At 42.5% G+C, this 15,848-nt stretch overlaps 1 protein-coding gene across 1 annotated transcript in view; it reads right to left on the bottom strand.

Annotated features, from left to right (window-relative positions):
• Positions 1 to 9,785: 9,785 nt before the first annotated feature.
• LOC106571120 (tumor necrosis factor alpha-induced protein 2) overlaps positions 9,786 to 15,848 on the bottom strand; it is a 36,856-nt gene continuing 30,793 nt past the window's right edge. The window contains exon 13 of the mRNA XM_082961478.1: positions 9,786 to 11,215. Within this exon, the coding sequence (XP_082817604.1) occupies positions 10,999 to 11,215 (217 nt within the window). The 3' untranslated portion in view covers positions 9,786 to 10,998. The remainder of the gene's footprint in view (positions 11,216 to 15,848) is intronic.

Here is a 15,848-nt window from a genome sequence, read left to right as displayed (position 1 = left end):
GGGAGCAGAGTTTATAATATGAAATTTATGAATGTGTCTCGGAATGATCTGTTCACTAAGAACACCTTTGAACAAAGCAATGTAAATGAAATTATAATTTGACATTTCTTTTTCATATAGTCATTTTCTATACATATCTGTCACAATCCATCATCTGCTGTTGCTAAATCCATCTATCAAGAGAAGGCCTTTAATGAACATTTAGCGAAATACTAATTTGACGTGTTATTCATTAGGGTTAGTCTGGAAACGCTTGAGCTGAGGTAATGGAAATGTCAGCATTGTTCTACAAAATCACGTAAATAATTCTGCCAGTCCTTTCTCCTCTATAAGCAAACATCACAGTCATAAGAACGCATTTCCCTCAACATCATCAACAAGAACACATTTCCTTTCTCACAATATGTTAATTTCCTCCCTCAGAGTCTCATCTGAGAAACCATTCTGTTGAGTGAGTTCTCTTTATAGGGCTATTGTCATTTCCATGCCCTAGTTTTGATTAAATCAAATAAGTAGACGAATACGTTTTATCCCCAGAATTTACCAACAACTTCACAGAGGAAAGAGATTGCTTCTATTGGTCTGTACTATGTTTCCCATTATTCTAATGGTATGTATTGTACTGAAATGTTGTGATACAAAGTCACTAATGGAATTTTGGCTTGACCATTATCAAGGTTTCCCAAACTCGGTCCTGGGGCTCCACCTGGGCAGTGGCGGTTCTAGACCATTTCAACTGGGGGGGGGGGGGGGGGGGGGGGGGCAAGCTGGGGCCAGTTGTACTGTTAGAGGGGCCAGTTACATTAGACGTTATTGTTGTGATATCGTTTCCTTCACTGCATTGCAGGCATTAGCAGGCAAAAGACCATGTTCATAATCATCATCGTTGCCACTGTCTAATAACGGATATAAAAAAAGAACGATAGCAAAAATTAGTTATGTAAAAATTATTATTTCATACTCCACATTTAGGGGGGCCACAAGGGGGTCCAAAATTGTTGTCACAGGGGCATTGCCCCCCGCTAGTGCACCTGGGTGCACATTTTGGTTTTGCCCTAGCACTACACAGCTGATTCAAATAATCAAAGCTTGATGATGAGTTATTTGAATCAGCTGTGTAGTGCTAGGGCAAAAACCAAAATGGGAGCCACAGGTCAGAGTTTAGGAAACCACACCCTCTTCCTGAGGTGTGGCACGGTGAGAACAGATCATTGGCACCTGTTTGTAAATTTACATTTACATTTAAGTCATTTAGCAGACGCTCTTATCCAGAGCGACTTACAAATTGATGTTGGTCTCATGTTAATCTAATGCTGGATTATGATCTAATGGTAATCAGTCACGTTGGAGGGAGAAATGTATATGATTGCAAAGGTCTGGGGGGGGGGGGGGGGTTAAGCCAGACTGACTCTCAACCCTAACAAAATGTTTATGAAATGTAGTTTCAATTTGATCACAGCTTAGTTGTTGTCCTGGCACCACACGGGCAGGTCTCTGACCTTATATACTGTCTCGTCGTTGTCGGTGATCAGGCCTACCACTTTTGTGTCATCGGCAAACTTATTGATGGTGTTGGAGTTGTGCCAGGCCGTGCAGTCATGAGTGAACAGGGAGTACAGGAGGGGACTGAGAACACACCCCTGTGTTGAGGATCAGCGTGGCAGATGTGTTAGTTACCTACCCTTACCACCTGGGGGCGGCCCGTCAGGAAGTACAGGGTCCAGTTGCAGAGGGAGGTGTTTAGTCCCAGGGTCTGTAGCTTATTGGTCACATACACATGTTTAGCAGATATTATTGCGGGTGTAGCGAAATTATTGTGTTTCTAGATCCGACAGTTCAGTAATATCTCCCAATTTCACAACAAATACCCAATACACACAAATCTAAATAAAGGAATGGAATTAAGAATATATAAATATATGGACGAGCAATGTCAGAGTGGCATAGACTAAGATATAGTAGAATAGAATACAGTATATACATATGAGATGAGTAATGTAAAATATGTAAACATTATTAAAGTGACTAGTGTTCCATTTATTAAAGTGGCCAGTGATTTAAAGTCTATGTATATAGGCAGCAGCCTCTAATGTGCTGGTGATGGCTATTGACAACAATCTGACAATCTGATAGAAGCTGTTTTTCAGTCTCTCGGTCCCAGCTTTGATGCACCTGTACTGACCTCACCTTCTGGATGATAGCGGGGTGAACAGGCAGTGGCTCGGGTGGTTGTTGCCCTTGATGATCTTTTTGGCCTTCCTCTGACATCGGGTGATGTAGGTGTCCTGGAAGGCAGGTATTTCCCCCCGGTGATGCGTTGGGCAGACCGCACCACCTGTCGGGCTGTATCTGGAGAGCCCTGCGGTCTGGGGGGGTGCAGTTTCCGTACCAGGTGGTGATACAGCCCGACAGGATGCTCTCAATTGTGCATCTGTAAAAGTATGTGATGGTTTTAGGTGCCAAGCCAAATTTCTTCAGCCTCCTGAGGTTGAAGAGCTGCTGTTGCACACTGTCTATGTTGGTGGACCAATTTAGATTGCCAGCGATTAGTACGTCAAGGAAATTGAAGCTTTCCACCTTCTCCACTGCGGTCCCGTCGATGTGGATAGGGGTGTGCTCACTCTACTGTTCCCTGAAGTCCTCGATCAGCTCCTTCGTTATGTTGACATTGAGGGAGAGGTTTTTTCCTGGCACAACTCCGCCAGGACCCTCACCTCCTCCCTGTAGGCTGTCTCGTCATTGTTGGTAATCAGGCCTACTACTGTTCTGTTGTCTGCAAACTTGATGATTGAGTTGGAGGCGTGTGTGGCCACCCAGTCATGGGTGAACAGGGGGTACAGGAGGGGGCTGAGCATGCACCCTTGTGGGGCCAATGTGTTGAGGATCAGCAAAGTGGAGGTGTTGTTTCCTAACTTTACAAACTGGGGGCAGACCGTCAAGAAGTCCTGGACCCAGTTGCACAGGGCGGGGTTCAGACCCAGGGCCCCGAGCTTAATGATGAGGATCTGTGGATCTATTGTGGCGGTAAGCAAATTTAAGTGGGTCTAGGGTGTCGGTAAGGTAGAGGTGATATGATCCTTGACTCGCCTCTCAAAGCACTTCTTGATGACAGAAGTGAGTGCTACGGGGCGATAGTCATTTTGTTCAGTTACCTTTGCTTTCTTGGGTACAGGAACAATGGTGGACATCTTGAAACAAGTGGGGACAGCAGACTGGTATAGGGAGAGATTGAATATGTCTGTAAACACTCCAGCCAGCTGGTCTGCGCATGCTCTGAGGACACTATGGATGCCGTCTGGGCCGGCAGCCTTGCGAGGGTTAACACGCTTAAATGTCTTACTCACGTCGGCCATGGAGAACGAGAGCCCACAGTCCTTGGGAACGGGCTGCGTCGGTAGCATTGTGTTATCCTCAAAGCGGGAGAAGGTGTTTAGCTTGTCTGGGAGCAAGACGTCGGTGTCCACGACGTGGCTGGTTTTCCCTTTGTAACCGTGATTGTCTGTAGACCCTGCCACATACATCTTGTGTCTGAGCCGTTGAATTGCGACTGCACTTTGTTTCTGTACTGACGTTTTACCTGTTTGATTGCTTTACGGAGGGAATAACTACACTGTTTGTATTTAACCATATTCCCAGTCACCTTTCCATGGTTAAATGCGGTGGGGTGAACTTTCAATTTTTCGTGAATTCTGCCATCTATCCACGGTTTCTGGTTTGGGAAGGTTTTAGTCACCATGGGAACAACATCACCTATACACTTCCTGATTAACTCATTCACTGTGTCTGTGTAAGCGTAAATGTTATTCTCAGAAGCTATCCGGAACATAGCCCAGTCTGCGTGATCAAAACAATCTTGAAGCATGGATTCCGATTGGTAAGACCAGTGTTGAATAGACCTTAGCATGGGTACTTTCTGTTTGAGTTCCTGCCTATAGGAAGGGAGGAGCAAAATGGAGTTGTGATCTGAATTCCCGAAGGGAGGGTGGGGAGGGTCTTGTAGGCATTCCGAAAAGGTGAGTAGCAGTGATCTAGTGTTTTTCCTAAGCGAGAACAGTACTTTGGTTGCATTTTCCAAAAATGTTCTTTGTTAAAATCCCCAGCTACAATAAATGCGGCCTCAGGATATGTCGTTTCCAGTTTGCATAAAGTCTAGTGTAGTTCCATGAGGGCTGTTGTGGTATCGGCTGGAGGGGGAATATAAATGTCTGTGACTATAACCAAAGATAATTTTCTTGGGAGGTAATACAGTCGGCATTTGATTGTGAGGTATTCTAGGTCAGGTGAACAAAAGGACTTGAGTTTCTGTATGCTATCACAATCCTACCATGAGTGGTTAATCATGAAGCATACACCCCCGCCTTTCTTCTTCCCGGAGACTTCTTTATTCCAGTCTGTGCGATGAACTGAGAACCCAGCTGGCTGTATGGACGGGGACAGTATATCCCAAGAGAGCCATGAATCCGTGAAACAGAGTATGTTACAGTCCCTGATGCTTCGTTGGAAAGAGATCCTCGCTCTGAGCTCGTCTACTTTACTGTCCAGAGAATGAACATTAGCGAGCAATATACTCGGAAGCGGTGGATGGTGTGCCCGCCTCCTGAGTCGGACTTGAAGTTCACTCCGAATACCTTTTCTTCACCGGAAGCATCTTGGAGCAGCTTCTGGGATAAGTTAAATTGTGCTGGGGGGTACGAACAAAGGATCCAATTTGAGAAAGTCGTATTCCTGGTCATAATGCTGGTGAATTACCGCCACTCTGATATCCAAAAGTTATTTCCGGCTGTATGTAATAACACAAAAAACGTTCTGGCCTAATAATGTAAGTAATAACACACACAAAAACAAAATACTGCAAAGTTTCTTATGAGCTACAAGCAAAGCTGTCATGTCTGTCAGTGCCATTTTACATGTGAGACGTGGGGCCATAAAAAATAAATCATATCTTAGCTAGCTATAAATGTATACTCCAGTCCAGTTGGTTGTGGTAATGCACCTTATAGTTGGTTGCCAACTGTCAAATAAAAGTCAAAAGAAGAAGAAGAAGCCTGAAGGAGGACAGATTACTACAAACAAACTTGGCTTACCATTTTATCTGTGGATTAATTGTCGGGTTAGAGGACCTTGTGCATTTCCTAGTACATTCATTGTCAAATTCATCAACCAGCATCAACCCTCTCGGCCTTCTCGCAAAAGTAGCCAACTCAACAAGCCCGCCAAAAGCTTGTGTAGTCAGCAGCAGCGAGCACTCTGCCTTCTCACGAGGTACATTTTCTAACCTCGAAGGTTGCATGATGTAACTTATTGGCGGGCTGGATGATGTGCTCTTGTCTTTTCTATTCCGAGGCTGTTTACTCCCAATTTGATATGTTGAGTTTTTTTTTAATAATGCATGTCTACTAGGGTTGAGGTTGAGTGCATCTGATTAGTGATTATTTTGCCGGGGCTCAATACCTACTCCCAATAGTTTTTTTTTTTCAATACCTACTCACAAAAAGTAATGAGTGACCATTTTAGAAAATCGTGGGACATATACTCTTTGGTTGCATGCTATTTTATGTCAATCATATATATATATATATACACTGTATATTGGAAATATTAATGAATTAATTTATTCACATTAAAACATTGGTGAGGCAGCTGAGAAATAAAGTGTATTTTTCTTACTAATTCTTGAGATCAGTCTCAAACACACCTATCGCAGCCAATTGCTGGACTTTCACAGAGGTTATTAGGGATGCATTCGTAAATTCCCTCTGGCTATCTACTCCGATTTCAGAGCACTCTAGTCCGAGTGTGCCAGAGCGCAGAATAACTCATTGTTTTACACTCAACACCCGTTGAATATGGCTGGTGTCAGTAAATGTCAGCAAAAAAAGTGTAATTAAATTGTTGGCAGCAGCACAGTTAGTCACCAATGCTCTGGATAATATACAAACAGCCTAACCAGAGTGAGGTGTTCTCTCATTTGTGTCTGGAAGTAGCTAGCAAGCTAGCCAATGTTAACTAGTTAGCTTGGGTGCTTGACTGTCGTTGTGAGGTCAGAACACTCTGGTCAACCCTACTCCTCTGCCAGAGCATCTAGTGTGCGCTCTGAACCTGACCTCTTCACCGGATGTGCTATCTGTCCCAAACCTGCTGTTTTCAACTCTCTAGAGACAGCAGGAGCGGCTATGAAAAGCCAACTGACATTTACTCCTGAGGTGCTGACCTGTTGCACCCTCTACAACCACTGTGATTATTATTATTTGACCCTGCTGGTCATCTATGAACTTTTGAACATCTTGACCATGTTCTGTTATAATCTCCACCCAGCATAACCAAAAGAGGACTGGCACCCCTCATAGCCTGGTTCCTCTCTAGGTTTCTTCCTAGGTTCTGGCCTTTCTAGGGAGTTTTTCCTAGCCATCGTGCTTCTACACCTGCATTGCTTGCTGTTTGGGGTTTTAGGCTGGGTTTCTGTACAGAACTTTGTGCCATCAGCTGATGTAAGAAGGGCTTTATAAATACATTTCATTGATTGAACGCTCCAAGAGCGAAACGCTCTGAATTTAAGAATGGACAATCTGACAAAGCTCTGAGTTTACGAACGCCCAGAGCAAACTCTGAGCGCTCTCTGGCACTCCAGAGTGAATTTAGGTCACACCCAATTCAAACCACATGTGGCTTGTTTAGCAAGTGTTCTGCCTTGCAATAATAAATATGATAAAATAACTAATAATAACAAAAAAACTGCAAAATGCTTACTTAGCTTTTGATTTATTTTCTTCTAAATGCTATTTAGTACTATAATGGTATTTATTAACATAATATTATTACTAAAATAGTTTCTAAAAGTGTTCTAGGCTACCCTACCCAAGAATTAGGGTTAAGGCTAAAATAGGTTATACCTATTGTTAGGGGTTAGGGCTAAAATAGGTTTAGGGTTTTTAAGGCAAAAAACAGAATGGGTTTATAGCTCTCTTGCGCCATCATGTGGCCTTCTGTGGGTATGACATAACTCATTCATGATACTATAGGCCTTCCTAGTGTTTAAATATTTTTTTAAATATATATTTTTTAATCTATTCATTCGTTCACAGTGCGGACCGAACTGAGGCCTCCGAACCGTTCTGTACGAATATGTGTACCGTTACACCCCTACACAGTACAGTATGGCACAGTAAAGTAACATACGGTACATACAGGACAGCAGAGTTTTATTCAGTAGAGTACAGTAGACTACAGTATGGCATGCTACAGTATAGTAGAGTTTAATACAGTAGAGTACAGTACAGAACAGTCAAGTTTAATTCAGCAGCGTAGAGTACAGTTTAATTAATCTGAACACTGACACTGAGTCACCAACCACTCCTGGACATGATTCCAAAACCAAGCCCCCGAAGGAGAGTACCAAAAGAGATGATCTATTGATTCTGTTTCTTTGCTGCAGTCCGCACATGCAGGGCTGACTGTTCAACATCCCATATATTGAGGATTCTTTTTAATTGGCAAGAATTTTATATAATAGTTCAAGCTGAAAATAACAGAATGATGTGTCTTGTTGATTTGCATATCAGTTCATAATCCCGATGCCATGGTATTGGGACATCAAAAATCTGTTCCAAATTATCTTGAATTTTATGCGGTATAGTTCTCAAAGCTCTCAACCTTTTATACAAGTTATTTTAAGCTATGCATGGTTTTGGATTGGCTGCAGACAAACTAATTCATTCCTTTCTCTTTTGAGTAATTGCCTCTTCCATTTTTGTGGCAGAGTTGTGATTGAGTTGGTTATATTTTTGTATTGAGCATACATCTCCATCTCCATACACCTTTGTCAATTGCTTGGGTGACAACATTTTGGCGTCCTTGTTTACAATGTCATTCATAAACATTTACATTTTACATTTTAGTCATTTAGCAGACGCTCTTATCCAGAGCGACTTACAGTAGTGAATGCATACATTTCATACCATTTCATGCATTTTTTTTTTGTACATGATACCGTCCTTATATATTTGATATTTTATTAATTTTCATTTAACCTTTATTTAACTAGAAAAGTCAGTTAAGAACAGGTTCTTGTTTACAATGAGGGCCTAGATGTGCCACATTGATTCATCACCAAGTAGTATATTCAAGGCTTCCTTGAGGATCTATTTGAACAGATTGCACCTAAAGATCTAGATTATTTTTCAGTAGGATCATAACACCTTTTGCCTTCCTTAGCCTATGACAGAAATAGATTTTACCATCCTACCCATTTTCCCTGGCCACTTTGTCAGAAGATATTGAAAGTGTTTCCTGTAAACAATAAATATGGTAATCCTTTTCCTTTAGCCATGTAAACACTGCCCTTCTTTAGCCAATTATCAGCCAAACCACTGCTATTATAGCTAGCTATATTCAATTCACCAATTACCATGATACAGTTGAAGTTGGAAGTTTACATACACTTAAGTTGGAGTCATTAAAACTCATTTTTCAACCACTCCACAAATTTCTTGTTAACAAACTATAGTTTTGGCAAGTCGGTTAGGACATCTACTTTGTGGACGACACAAGTCATTTTTACAACAATTGTTTACAGACAGATTATTTCACTGTATCACAATCCCAGTGAGTCAGATGTTTACATACACTAAATTGACTGTGCCTTGAAAACCTGTTGGGGCTAGGGGGCAGTATTTGCACGGCCGGATAAAAAACATACCCGATTTAAACTGGTTACTACTCTTGCCCAGAAACGAGAATATGCATATAATTAGTCGATTTGGATAGAAAACACTCTAAAGTCTCTAAAACTGTTTGAATGGTGTCTGTGAGTATAACAGAACTCATATGGCAGGCCAAAACCTGAGAAGATTCCATACAGGAAGTGCCCTGTCTGACAATTTGTTCTCTTCTGTGGCATCTCTATCGAAAATACAGCATCTCTGCTGTCATGTGACATTTTCTAAGGCTTCCATTGGCTCTCAGAAGGCGCCAGAAAGTAGAATGACGTCTCTCCTGTCTCTGGGCGAAAAACAGCAGGAGATTTTGTGAGTGGTCAGGCTGGGAACAGTGACACTGGAGATGCGCGTTCATGAGAATTCTAATTTTTTTTCTTTCAGCCTTTGAATGAATACAACGTCGCCCGGTTGGAATATTAACGCTATTTTACGAGAAAAATAGCATAAAAATTGATTTTAGATAGCGTTTGACATGCTTCGAAGTACGGTAATGGAATATTTAGACATTTTTTGTCACGAAATGCACTCGCGCGTCACCCTTCGGATACTGACCTGAACGCACGAACAAAACGGAGGTATTTGAATATAACTATGCATTATTTGGAACCAAAACAACATTTGTTGTTGAAGTAGAAGTCCTCGGAGTGCATTCTGACGAAGAACAGCAAAGGTAATCCAATTTTTCTTATAGTAAATCTGAGTTTGGTGAGGGCCAAACTTGGTGGGTGTCAAATTAAATAAATTATTTCGCGCCACGCGATTCCACTGGCTGTTGACTAGGGCGGGAAGTTAAAAACCTCTTACATCTAGATGTTCCGCTAGCGGAACACCGCTCCAATATCCAATGATAGGGCGTGGCGCGAATTACAAACACGTCAGAAATCCAAAAACTTCCATTTTTCAAACATATGACTATTTTACACCATTTTAAAGACAAGACTCTCCTTTATCTAACCACATTGTCCGATTTCAAAAAGGCTTTACAACAAAAGCAAAACATTAGATTATGTCAGGAGAGTACCCAGCCAGAATTAATCACACACCCATTTTTCAAGCTAACATATAATGTCACAAAAACCAAAACCACAGCTAAATGCAGCACTAACCTTTGATGATCTTCATCAGATGACACTCCTAGGACATTATGTTATACAATACATGCATGTTTTGTTCAATCAAGTTCATATTTATATCAAAAACCAGCTTTTTACATTAGCATTATAGATCTCGAGTTGTCTTCCATTTTCCCTCCCGGAAAGAAACGTCCCCATCCCAGGTAGGGAAATGTTCCTTGTCACTAGAAGACCACCCCTTGTACACATGGATCCTAGGGCCATACGAAGTTGGGACCTGTTCCTTGAAGAGCATAAAGTGTCACTTTCACCAGAAAGCAGTTCTAACCCTTTCACCAACAATTGTACTACAGTGCATTTGGAAAGTATTTCCACATTTTGGCGGGGGGGGGGTCTTGGTGGTTCCAAACTTCTTCCATTTAAGAATCATGGCCACCGTGTTGTTGGGGACCTTCAATGCTGCAGAATGTTTTTGGTACCCTTCCCCAGATCTGTGCCTCGACACAATCCTGTCTCGGAGCTCTACCAACAATTGCTTCGACCTCATGGCTTGGTTTTTGCTCTGACATGCACTGTCAACTGTGGCACCTTATATAGACAGGTGTGTGCCTTCCCAAATCATGTCCAATCAATTGGATTTACCACAGGTGGACTCCAATCAAGTTGTAGAAACATCTCAAGGATGATCAATGGAAACAGGATGCACCTGAGCTCAATTTTGAGTCTCATAGCAAAGGGTCTGAATACTTATGTAAATAAGCTATTTCTGTTTTTTATTTTTAATACATTTGCAAAAATGGCTGAACCTGTTTTAGTTTTGTCATTATAGGGTATTGTGTGTGATGAGGAAAAAATGTAATTTAATACATTTTAGAGTAAGTAACGTAACAAAATGTAGAAAAAGTCAAGGGGTCTGAATACTTTCCGAAGGCACTGTATATATATTTTATCTAATGCCTTAATTCCTTTCACATTAGATTGCTAGAACTTCCTCCAAAAGGATAGCGACCTTTGACAAAGGAACTGCTAATAGAGTATCAACATTTAGGCAAGCAGATAGTATTTAATCACAATTGTGGGATGCACTTGTCCATCTATCCCTTTCCACTTGTACACTCACCTACACAAGAGTAGACTTGCTAAGTGAATGTGCATACAGTACCATTGTAGACATTCGAGAGGAGCGCCAAAATGGGTAGATTGCCCAATGTCTAATCCTTGCTTAAATACCGCCTTCCCCCATAACAGATGCACGCTGGTCTGCCCATGCACCAAGTTTTGCCCGCTGGGACCTTGGAGAAGAATGGTGGGATGGTATTGAAAGTGGTGACCGTGGGCCGGTTCTCTACTAGGCTCTCTTTGATACCTTGGACATCAGCCGTGGATAGGTTGGCTTTGAGGGAAAGCAGAGCCGAAATATGTTTCCAACTGAGAAAGGTGGAAGAGCAAAAAAAACACAGTCATCAACAAAGTTCAAAACACTCAATTTTAGTCCATTATAGTTCATCAACATACAGTCATGTGAAAAAGTAAGCACAACCCCTGGAAAGTGGTATTTTTTTTTAAATATTTGGACAGATGGATATGTAATCTTCACTTCTACACTGTTGACAGATGAAGGTAACCTAATTTAACAAATGAAACTTTAAGATTATACTTTAATAATTTATTCATCAAAAAGTAACAAAAATGCAATTCCATAGTGCACCCCTAGCTTCAATAGCTAGTGTTGCCCCCTTTGGCTGAAATAACTTAATGCAGTAATTTCTTGTAACTGTCTATCAGTCTCTTATATCGACTTGGAGGAACTTTTTCACACTCTTCTTTACAGTACTGCTTCAAATGTGTCATGTTCGAGGGATTTCTTGCATGCACGGCCTGCTTTAAGTCCCCCCACAGCATTTCGACAGGATTGAGATATTGGCTTTGACTCGGCCATTCCATAACCCTCCATTTCTTCTTTTTGAGCCATTCTGTTATAGCTTTGTTTGTGTGTTTTGGATCATTGTCCTGTTCCAAGATCCATGTTCGGTTTAGTTTCAGCTTTTTGACAGATGGCCTCACATTCTCCTCAAGAATTCTCTGGTACCATATGGAATTCATGGCTGACTAAATGATGGCAAGTTGGCCCTCAGGCAGCAAAGCAGCCCCAAACCATGCTTTACGATTGGTATGAGGTTCTTCTGTTCAACAGCAGTGTTTCGTTTTTGCCAAAGAATGGCATCTGGCATTGTGGCCAAACAACTCCACCTTTGACTCATCTGTCCAGAGCACATTGTTCCAGTAATTTTGGTCTTTACCCAGGTGTTGTCTGGCAATGTCAGTCTTGTTTTGATATTCATTTTTGAGTGCAGAGACTTCCTTCCTTCTTGACCTCCTATGTGGGCTAAGTTTGTGCAGTCCCTTTCTGACAGTTGACTGTCATTGATTGTGGTAAGAGAGGCCTGTAGATCCCTTGATGTTACCCTGGGGTTGTTAGAGACTTCTATGAGCATCTTTCGGTCAGCTCTTGGGCTGAATTTGGTGGGACGACCTGTCCTAGGTAGATTGCCATTGGTCTGGAATGATCCGTCGGACACTGGAATGATGTACTTTGAATTGCTTGGAAATGGATTTGTAACCCCTCCCAGACATCAATTATCTTTCTTCTGAGGGCCTCGGAGGTCTTTTGATCTTTGCATGATGTGTTACCACACACCCATATGGTTACGACCAAACCAGACCAAGTTTCTAATCTTTATGGAAGGCTGGGCCCTCCAAGGTACTCTTTGATGATTCCTTAATCATTTGCACCTGTTTTGGGCACGTCCTGGATGGTAAAGTTAGGGGTGTACACATTTTTTCTACATAAGAACATTTTTGTTTATTTGAATTGCATTTTCAAATATTTTTCTGTTTGTGTGTGATTTGTTAAATTGGGTTACTTTTATCAATGAATGTGGTTGGAATATAGCTCAAATATTAATTTGTCCAAATATGTATACATTTTGTTTTACTTACTTTCACATGCCTGCAGTTCAAAACAGTCCATTTAAGTCCATTATGGTTCATCAACATAGTTCAAAACAGTCCATTGTAGTCCATTATGGTTCATCAACATAGTTCCAAATGTCTAAGTCATGCTAAGCTTGAGTGAAGTTCCTGTACAGAGTGCAGGTCTCTTCCAAGAGAGGAACCTCCACCGACAAGAACATAAGCCTCTGCAGTTATAATTTTGACCTCATGGCTTGGTTTTTGCTCTGACATGGACTGTCAACAGTGGGACCGTATATAGACAGGTGTGTGCCTTTCCAAATCATGTGCAATCAATTTAATTTACCACAGGTGGACTCCAATCAAGTTGTAGAAGCATCTCAAGGATGATCAATGTTAACAGGATACACCTGAGCTCAATTTTGACTCTCATAGCAAAGGGTCTGAATACCGATGTAAATAAGGTATCTGTTTTTTATTTTTAATACATTTGCAAACATTTCTGAACCTGTTTTCATTTTGTCGTTACGAAGTATTGTGTGTAGATTGATTACATTTTTTTTATTTAATCAATTTTAGAGTAAGGCTGTAACGTAACAAAAATTGGAAAACTCAAGGGGTATGAATACTTTCCGAATGCACTGTATATACAAAAGCATGTGGGACACCCCTTCAAATTAGTGGATTTGGGTATTTCAGCCATACTCATTGCTGACAGGTGTATAGAATCGAGCACACAGCCATGCAATCTCCATAGTCAAACATTGGCAGTAGAATGGCCTTACTGAATAGCTCAGTGACTTTTATCGTGGCACCGTCATAGGATGCCACCTTTCCAACAAGTCAGTTCGTAAAATTTCTGCCCTGCTAGAGCTGCCCCGGTCAAGTGCTGATATTGTGAAGGGGAAATGTCTAGGAGCAACAACAGCTCAGCCGTGAAGTGGTAGGCCACACAAGCTCACAGACTGGGACCGCCGAGTGCGTAGCACATAAAAATCATCTGTCCTCAGCTGTAACACTTACTACCGAGTTCCAAACTACATCTGGAAGCAACGTCAGCACAATAACTGTTTGTTAGGAGCTTCATAAAAGGGGTTTCCATGGCCGAGCAGCCGCACACAAGCCTAAGATCTCCATATGCATTGCCAAGCGTCGGCTAGAGTGATGTAAAGCTCTCTGGAATGACGAATCACTATTCACCATCACCCAGACCGATGGAAGAATCTGGGTTTGATGGATGCCAGGAGAACGCTACCTGCCCTAATGCATAGTGCCAACTGTAAAGTTTGGTGGAGGAGGAATAATGATCTGGGGCTACAGCATTCAATAACATTCTAGATGATTCTGTGCTTCCAACGGTGTGGCAACAGTTTGGGGAAAGCTCTTTCCTGTTTCAGCATGACAATGCCCCTTTGCACAAAGCAAGGTCCATACAGAAATGGTTTGTCGAGATTGGTGTGGAAGAACTTGACTGGCCTGCACAGAGCCCTGACCTCAAACCCATCAAACACCTTTAGAATGAATTGGAACGCCGACTGCGAGACAGACTTAATCGCCCCCAAAATCTGTGCCTGACCTCACTAATGCTCTTGAGGCTGAATGGAAGCAAGTCACCGCAGCAATGTTCCAACGTCTAGTAGAAAGCTTTCCCAGAAGAGTGCAGGCTGTTATAGCGGCAAAGGGGGGACCAACTCCATATTAATGCCCGTGATTTTGGGATGAGATGTTCGACGAGCAGTGACCAAAGGTATGTGGACATGTAGTGTATCAAAGGGACGCAAAAGGCACTCTTTTCATGGATCAACCCTCTGCTTATATGAGGCACATGCAGGTTTGGCTTTTACACTAGGCAAACTCCACATTTAATCTGAGGGACCCATTTTGTTAGTCTTGTGTCTTGTGATTGGGGTACTGTGAAAGCAGTACCTGGTCTTGTGATTGGGGTATTGTGAAAGCAGTACCTGGTCTTGTGATTGGGGTACTGTGAAAGCAGTACCTGGTCTTGTGATTGGGGTACTGTGAAAGTAGTACCTGGTCTTGTGATTGGGGTATTGTGATAGCAGTACCTGGTCTTGTGATTGGGGTACTGTGAAAGTAGTACTAGGCAGTGTTGTAGTACTCGAGTCCAGGATTTTCATGACTTCTCAATCGACTTGGACTCGACCATTGGTGACTTGGACTCGCCTTCTTGACCATTGGTTACTCGGACATGGACTCGGATCCGCCTTCTCGACCGTTGGTTACTCGGACTCGCCTTCTCGACCGTTGGTTACTCGGACTCACCTTCTCGAACGTTGGTTACTCGGACTCACCTTCTCGACCGTTGGTTACTCGGACTCGCCTTCTCGACCGTTGGTTACTCGGACTCACCTTCTCGAACGTTGGTTACTCGGACTCACCTTCTCGACCGTTGGTTACTCGGACTCACCTTCTCGACCGTTGGTTACTCGGACTCACCTTCTCGACCGTTGGTTACTCGGACTCACCTTCTCGACCGTTGGTTACTCGGACTCACCTTCTCGACCGTTGGTTACTCGGACTCACCTTCTCGACCGTTGGTTACTCGGACTCACCTTCTCGACCGTTGGTTACTCGGACTCACCTTCTCGACCGTTGGTTACTCGGACTCACCTTCTCGACCGTTGGTTACCCGGACTCACCTTCTTGACCATTGGTTACCCGGACTCACCTTCTTGACCATTGGTTACTCGGACTCATCTTCTCGTGACTTGTATTTGCACTGGATAGGCGACTATGATAAGCAGAATATTAGTAGCACTGTATGCGCAGAGCGGCGAGGGTTCTGTTCTCTAGCAGTGGGAACAATGCGCCACACCCGGCATACACAACCACATCAGCTGGTGATCTGTGGGGGAGCATGCGATAAGTGTGGGCAGGCAGGCTCTGCCTCCAATCATAGGCTACACATCGCTCAAGCGACTCTCTTTCTTCCCTGTAACCACCAGTCACCAGCCTACTTTTTAGCTTTGCCTGGTTAAGAAACACAAACTGCTTTACGAAATTGAAAATAATAGTTATTAATAGTAAAACTATAGTCTAGCTATTTGTCTCTCTAGCCCCTTCAGTA

The sequence above is a fragment of the Salmo salar genome, chromosome 15 (genome assembly GCF_965601325.2).
Source record: "Salmo salar chromosome 15, fSalSal1, whole genome shotgun sequence".
NCBI lineage: Eukaryota > Metazoa > Chordata > Actinopteri > Salmoniformes > Salmonidae > Salmo > Salmo salar.
Note: the sequence above shows the minus strand (reverse complement) of the source record. Positions and strands in the feature narration are given on the sequence as shown.